This window comes from Hippocampus comes, unplaced genomic scaffold (genome assembly GCF_001891065.2).
Source record: "Hippocampus comes isolate QL1 unplaced genomic scaffold, H_comes_QL1_v1.1 scaffold112, whole genome shotgun sequence".
NCBI lineage: Eukaryota > Metazoa > Chordata > Actinopteri > Syngnathiformes > Syngnathidae > Hippocampus > Hippocampus comes.
In genome coordinates, this window is record NW_017805841.1 from 2,652,387 (window position 1) to 2,660,686 (window position 8,300).

The 8,300-nt window shown below is 40.0% G+C and overlaps 1 protein-coding gene across 4 annotated transcripts in view; it reads left to right on the top strand.

Moving 5' to 3' along the window:
• Positions 1-8,300, top strand: part of LOC109526841 (voltage-dependent calcium channel subunit alpha-2/delta-1) — a 76,856-nt gene that overhangs the window by 25,036 nt on the left and 43,520 nt on the right. For all 4 annotated transcript variants that reach the window (XM_019888402.1, XM_019888405.1, XM_019888401.1 and 1 more), the window contains exons 4-6: positions 2,413-2,472; positions 3,425-3,460; positions 5,067-5,196. In XM_019888402.1, coding sequence (XP_019743961.1) covers positions 2,413-2,472; positions 3,425-3,460; positions 5,067-5,196 — 226 coding nt within the window. The remainder of the gene's footprint in view (positions 1-2,412; positions 2,473-3,424; positions 3,461-5,066; positions 5,197-8,300) is intronic.

The window sequence follows — 8,300 nt, forward strand, 5'->3', positions numbered from 1 at the left end:
CCACCCTCCGTACATGGCCTGTTTTATAAACCATCTGCACGCGTACAGAAATATTGGTGAATGTGCTAATCTAAAATATCCCCTGTAGTAGTTTCTGTCGATCTTCCTGGTGGAAAGCAACCAATAGACAAGCTCTTTGTCAAACCTTTACATATTTTACAGTGTTTGGCCCTTATTTCGACCGATTTTTGGTGGAGGTTCAACAGATCCGAAAGCTAACCAATTTGATGAAAATGAAATGCGGGGCACATCTGAGCTGGGTGGAAGCAAATCACAGTTGTTGAAAAATACTTTACAAAATAATGAAGGATCAATATTTTGTGTTGCTACTGCTTAACACCGTAAATTAAGAAACAGATCCACGTTTGAGTATCAGTGAGCCCCTACTAATTGTGCAGGTGTATGCATTTCAATCTCATATGTCAAATAGGGGTCCTTGTTATTATTGTTGTTATTGTTATAATTGTTATTATGATGATTATTATGAATGAAACAACCTGTTTTAGTGAATTACCGACACCATCGGAGATGGGGTTTAACTAACTCATTGCTCTCAGAAAAATGGATCATCTAATTATTACACATAAACCATGATATATTAAATTCTTTACATTTCACTATTATTATAATAGTCTGCTCCATCCACATTTATATCCGTTGCAACTTACATACGTTTAAAAAAATTCACGCTCGTAGAGGTTTTCTCATCTCAATTCCATGCTTTTCAACTTTTGCATATACATAAGACATATTTCACTGTACTTTACCATATAATTTCATATTTTATACATATTTTTCACCAACATATTGCTCATTTTACGCCAGGAGTAGGGTGCCCATGGGGAATTTTGGGAAAATATGTTTTCCCAAACAACCGGGGTATTTCCGGCCATCACGGCCAACAGCAGCCGTCCCCCTTCCCTGTCAATGATTCCGTTTTAGCGCGTGACAGCCGCATCCCATCGATGACTACATTTCTGGAGCATGACAGCCCGTCGGGGACAACTTTTCAGCGCATTACCGCTGCACGTATTCCCCGAGCCCCATCGCATTTCTGGGCTGAATTTAGGTCTCAGGATGTCCCTGTCATTCCGTAGCATTCCCTATCATTCAATATCATTCCATATCAGTCCATGTTTCCACATTTTTTTTCGTTCAACATTCATATGCAGTTTCTCCAGAAATCGTACAGTATCTTCCGTTTGCTTTATTGTTGTGTTTTCTTAAATTATTGCGCTATTTTGCATGCAGTTTAATTTGAATCTCATTTAAAATAAAATGTGTTCGGCCTCATCACTCGCTTTCCCTAAAGAATGGTACACATTTTGCAAATTTAGCCATGATGTGTAAACCGAAGAGCGCAAGTGTACTATTGTCTATTGTCAGCATTCAGTTTGTCAAAAGAATGTGCTGTACTTTGGTAAAATCTACCAATAATTACACTTTAAAAAGTATGCTCAACATTCTTTCAATACTTGATTGTGACTGATGTCAATCTGTTGTAGTTTGGTGTAAAATGCTCATGTTTTGTGGGTTGGTTGGGCCAGCAGTGTGCCTTGTCATCTCCCCCCTCCCACCCCCACCCCACTCCTCAACCAGCCGTCTGTCTTTGTATCAGTCACTGAAGCGTGAAGTTGTTTGGAAGGATTTGACAAACACAAGCAATGTGCTGTGTTGGAATCACAAAGGACTGTCGATGGAAATGATACCTTTGGAAACAAGATATAAGGATTTGCTCAGGAATAGTGTATTTTTGTCATTCTCAAACCTCATGCTCAGACTTAATATTTTTACAACAATGACCAAGGAAAACAGCGGATTGTAAGTGTGAATTCTTGTTTGGCTCCATGTGCCCTCTAATTGGCTGGCTACCAGTCCGTTGCCTACCCTGCTTCTCGCCCTTCGTCAGCTGGGCTAGGCTCCATCTCACCTGAGACCCCAAGTGAGAATGAGCAGTATAGAAAATAGACGGATAACAAGAGTGGCACTCCCAGCCTTTATTTACCAGCCTCCTCCCTGAGTGACAAACGCTCAGACACTAATTCACTCGCCTTTGACGTGATTCGGCGACATGCCATTTCGTCGGCTGTGACACACACGCACACACAGACAGAAGTGCACATTCACAGAGACACACACACATACACACGCAAAAGCAGTAAAACCATTTCACTCTGACATTATTATGCTATGCGACGTGGCCTTTTGCCTCACAGTGCTGTAAGACCTTGATAGCTCGGACGGTTTGAGCTGTGTGAGGGAGGGATGGTAGTAGTATACTGTGTATCTATGTCTGCAGCTTTTTGTGCACATAGCCAATAATTACACAGACCAATGACTGAGTGGATGTCGGATAGTTCCACAACTAACATCCTTGTTATCCATCATTCCCCACCCTACCTTCTTCTCTAGAAACTGGCTACAGCTGCCGAGAAGTTCCAGATGAAACATCAGTGGAAAGATGAGTTTGAGGTGAGTAAAAGGTGTTTTAGTTATTATTATTATTATTATTATTATTATTATTATATATTATTTCTGCATGCATATAAATTGTGCAGAGATGTATGGCAATAATTCCACAAGTTCAGGCATTTCAATAATAACTAAAAAAAAAGGCAATAAGAATCAGCCACAACATTAACAATACATTTCAATCCATTTCAAGGCCATTCAGGCTTTAATGTCTTCAAAGCATAATAAAGGTTTTTTTTTCCAGAAGAAGACATCTTTCATTAATTTTAACATAAATACAATTGGCATCAGCATAGGAAATCCCAGGCTTGAAGATAAAACCCAGGGACAGCAAGGGGCCCTAAAATTGAACCCTGTGGAACTTTATAAAACAGTGGTCTTATTTTAAAGACTATCAGTCAAGTAATCAGTGAAGCAGAATAGATACTGTAAATTTACAGAATGTGGAGAAGGGGTGGGATTCAAGTCTTGAAGTCTGGAGGTCTTCCCACTAATTTTCCAACGCAAGTGTTTCATTATCCATTGTTGATTGAACTTTTTTTTTTCCCCATTCAGTTTAATTTGTTGTTTTGAGTTCAAAAATAGCCATTCAAACAAACAAATCTCATTTCAAAAGAAACACACACACCTCAAAAGAAAGCACACACACACACACACACACGCACACACACGCACACACACACACACACACACACACACACACACACACATTGGTCAATGTACTAATACTTGGGTCTATTTCATAATCTCAGTTTCTTTAATATGGCTGCCTGAGTGAATGTCATTCGCAGTGATTGCAGCCCTGTCAGGAAATATTGCACATCATGACACATTAGAACTCCCATTCGGAGCGCCCTCACATCTGTGTGGAACTTTTAACACGAACTAAAGCCATTATTTTGTTCTGGTCAAATTAGTGTGACTTTTTTTTCCCTCATGTGCTTGTTTACAGGATGATGAAATTGCATACTACAATTCCAAGGACAATGTAAGTGTTCCTTGTCCTTCAACCAACACTGTAAGCGGACCAAAGTATTGGGACACACTCTCCTGGGAAGACCTTCTCCAAAATGTTGGATTGTGTTTTTGGGAATTTGTACTCTGCTCAAATGATCAATGAAAACGTGATTCATTACATCTGTAAATTAGTGCTAGGAAAAACAGATAACATTTTAAATATATCAGCTTTATATTATAAATACAAAAGCATTATCATTTGCAGTCACATATTGTATATCATCCCATCTCCCCCCCCAAAAAAAAAATGCCAAACACCACCGCAAATTCATATTAATTGCCGATTTAATACACAAAATATTTTAATTCGTTGCACTCATGCCGACGCCTCGACCAGACCAAAAGTCTCTCTTGTTTTATAAAAGCAGACAACTGTTGCATCATCTTCCCGAACTCTTTCACAAAGCTGTTCGAACTATTAGCGATGCAAGAAATTAAACAAGTAGTTGACTGAGCAGTTAAACAGACGGAAATGAATCTGCACTCATTCAACTCAGTGACTGACCGGTTATTTCATACAATCCATTTTTAACAAAAGCAACTAAATCGATTATCTCTAACTTTTGCATTTTCAGTCATTACTGTCTTTAACACCTATACATTAAATCTTGAGGTGACGTAATGCCGCACAGCTCCCGCCGTGAGGGAAGAGGAAGCGTTTTACAACAGTATGTAGACAGTTGTGCAGTTGAGTTAATAGATTGATTTTCAAGCTATTCTCAGCACTTTGAATTGTTCAACAATACCTAAAAGTAACAGCCGATGTGGGCGCAGATGAATACGATTTAAAAAAAAAAAAGAAATTTGGACATATGAGGTTTCTTCCCGACAGCAATCATCCAAGGCAATGTTGATAAAAATCTTCACACAATCGCTGGAACTGTGCTAACATTTGCATCATTGGCAGAGCAATGCAAAAAAAAAAAAAAAAGAAGGATAAATACGGTGTTCAAAGAGAACATTAGAGATTCAAAGAGACATTCAATAAGGAAAATTAAAAAAACATCCCACGTTGATTAATGAATCGGTAAGTGTGCCCTAAGACTTTTGTCACCCAAGTAAGTCGGATGTGCACCAGTCGAGATGTTGACCTCCCTTTCACATTTGCGTCCTCCATCTCATTCCCTTCATCTTCGCGCTTTTCACTCTCATCTTGTACCGCTTTGCTTTCATGTATTGTCGTCTCCTTCAAGGCTTTCTTCTTTTCTTCCTCTCCTTTTGTTGCCTCTAATTCATCGCTCCCCCCGCCCCCGCACCCTTTCTATTTTACAGGTGAAGAGGTTCCTGCCATGGTTCTCCTCTAATTGACAGATGAGATAGATGAGGCAGCTGTATTGTTGCTTTATTAGGAAGCAAGTGGTCACGCGCACTCCTCTTGCTCCCTCCTCCTCCTCCTCCTCCTCCGCCGTCCTCCACATCTCAATGCATGTTTCTTTGCATATCGTCATGCCATCTATGCAACACTATACCTTTCCCCCCCTCATCTCAAGCAAGGTGATAAACATATAAAGCATGCCAGGGCGATAAATTCAAATTCAAGTGATCATCCCATTATCTCTGATGTTTCTCTTCAATAGCTGGATTCAAACGAAACTGAGGGACGCAAATCCCGACTACGGCCCGACTTTAAGGAGGATCCGTCGTTTAGACGCCTCACGGATCACAGCCACACGGCTGTGCACATCCCCACCGACATCTATGATGGCTGTGAGTGCACACGTATATGCACACACACAGTAACCATGGATACAGCTGACACACACAAAAACTGCATTCAAAGATGTTGCGGTTTGCGCTTTTGCCAAGTTTGCCTTTGGGCTTAATAGAGGACAATGATCCAAAGCAGAAGATGATGACGCTCACTTTTACATGGTGGGTATTAATACTGTATGTTTATTATTTTTAGTTGAGGTCAGTCTCTGCTTTCTGTTGTTTTGAGTGCGAATGTTTGTCTCCACACGTGTCCCCGTGACTGACCGGCGACCAGTTCAGAGTGTGAACATGGGGCATGTTTTCCACATGCTTGTGTGGGTTTTCTCTATGAACGAATATGGATTATACCACAGACAAACATTTATACTGCAGCAAGGTTTTGTGATGTGGAGGCAAACGGGTGCACACAGAGACATTGTTAAGGGAAAAAAAAGATGTATTCACAATAAAAAAAAAAACAACAACAAACAAAGTAGGTGGAATTATAAAAGTACTAATTCCCTCACAAAATGCTAGGTTCAAAGTAACAAAGAAACTCAGGGAATAAATCACAGGAAACACAACATTGGTTGATCAGCATGACTAAAAACAACGACCCAACACAGACTGTTGGAAACGAGGGCTGACGAGAACAGGAAATGAAAATCTAAAAAAATAGACATTGTGACATAATATGGAAAAAAAAGTCAACAAAAACACAAATCATGACATGCTTCAGATTTTATCAAATAAAAATTAAATACACAATGTATATGGTAATAACGATAACAGAGAGCTGAGTTTGCATAAAGGGTAAGACAAATTTGGGGTTTAATCTGTTTCAAGTATAAAATGGTCAGTTTAATTCCGCAATTTCATCACAATGACCCCAAAAAAATCAACAAGACTCACAATTCTATCTCCAAGGGAAAAAAAGATTGCATTCAATAATTCAACGCAATAAGTGCACCGATCTTTCATAGCGACACTTCAATGGTTTCAGTACATTTCCGCCATTGAGTATTCTCTGAGCTGAGCTATGTTGGTCATATCACCTGTTATGAACACTATTTAAATGTTTAATAGCTCACTGGCTATGGGAAGGCTCCAGTGCTTTCGTTTATTCTCTCTTTTATTTCTTTCCACCGCAGAGTGCTTTTTTTTCCCCTGTCTTTTTTTTTTTTTATTTCTCCTCCCCATTTGTTCTAAGTTTGTTCGTGGAACAGGGTTACCCAAAACAAGCGTCAATATTTTCGCCAAAGCTAAAACAACAGCAAAAACAAAACTTGCACAAGTCCGAAACGTGCGTGTATCACCGTGTGCATGACATCATTAAATCATTACCACAGGTCAGTGATTAAGGTCAGTTGACCTGAGATCCAGGGGTGTAGTGGGCGTGGTACGTGGGGGTACGCCGTCCACCCACTTCTCCCGACGCCACATTCAATTTTTACTGAAATGTTTGTTGATCATTGTTCTAATGCGAGTTATGCTTAATAACGTTGGCCTGTGATTATTTTGGAGTAGTAAAACATTAAATTTAACGTTAGTTCAACTGGTGTTGTAGCCTATGATTGATGTTCTGTATGTATATATAGAACATCCCAGAATCGCGTACACCCGCTTAAAAAATCCCCACTACACCACTGCTGAGATCCTAATCAATACATTACACATTTGAAAATGGATGGATGGTTCTCTTTGTGCGTGATGGCATCTTCAAATTAAACTGTTAATTACAAGCTCAAGGTTTTTTTTTTTGTTTGTTTTTTTTTTTTTTGCTGCTTGGCTTCTGTTTGTCTCCTTTACTCGCCAAGGAATTTGAAATGAATGCATTTGCTTTGTTGGCCTTTTATCAGCATAGTTCACTGTTGTTAATGGATGAATTCTAGTCCTGGCTTTGGTTTTAATTACATTAAAGGCAATTAACTGCATCCAATTCTAATAACACTTTGGAACGATTTTGCTGGAAATCCTACATTTGCAATAAACAAGTATATTTTCCCCCTTCTTGCTAAGTCCACCTTTGTCTGGGTCACAACAAGGCGCTCTAAAGGTGCCACGCCAATGAACTGTCTGCAGGAAAGATTTTCGGTTGTAGGCATAGCTCACCACATGTCGCAATTGCACTGTACAGTACAACCAAATAAATGAGTATATATATGAATGCGTCATGTTTTAACCAGGTACAAAACTTCAGGATAATAGAATTGAAAAAAGTGCTAAACGCTTTATTTCGACAGTTGAATATTATATAATTCTCGGTCTCACTCTGCCTTGGTTAACGGACATGTAAATAGTATGTTTCCTTAATGGCACCATCTGAGGTTTTGCCAACCAGAATGACATCATGGTGAAAAAGGTCTATTGTGAGAACATTTGACATTTGAGTCATGTCCTCACAGTCGAACAGCACTCAGCCGGGGAGTGTCAGCAGCAAACTTGAGAGCTTTGCATCATTGGTCAGGAAACTCACTTTTCCCAGCGTGAGACCTAAAGTATGAGACAGTGACTATGTGGCGCAGTGAATTACAGCATTCATGAATCAGAAATTTGTGAAATGTGATGTGTCAGCATTCCACAAAGGAAGGGGACAGTGGAAGGGGTTAAAGTCCTGCTGTGGGCCCGTCTGGCCCCCAAGGTTAGACCGCTGACCTTTTGTTGGGCTCCACGCTTTGGAGGAAATAATGCAGGCAGGTGTCCACTACTTTCTCCAAAGGTTCAGGGCTTGTTTGTTATCTTAGGATTGAACCTGTCTTGACTTTGTCCTCTTTTGCCGTTCCTGTGACAAATCCCTCGTTATTTTCTGGGCCGTGGGCCATAATATTTCACACTCAAAGATGCCGTGTATTGCTTGCGAGTAATGAATATCAGAGCTACTGGCTTCTCTCCAGGACTGAGGGATGGTTTGATTTGCTCAGTGGGGATAAAAGTCTGTTTACACAGCCACATTATGGGGAGTTTCTGCAGAGTAACGACCAAAACACAAGGACACTACATACAGTAACATTAATTGAGCAGATCTTCCGAATTAAAAATCACATTAACATTGGCTCCATGTGTTTATTTATTAATTTTTTTATTTATTGAGGCGGGGGGGGGGGGGGGGGGGGTTTCAT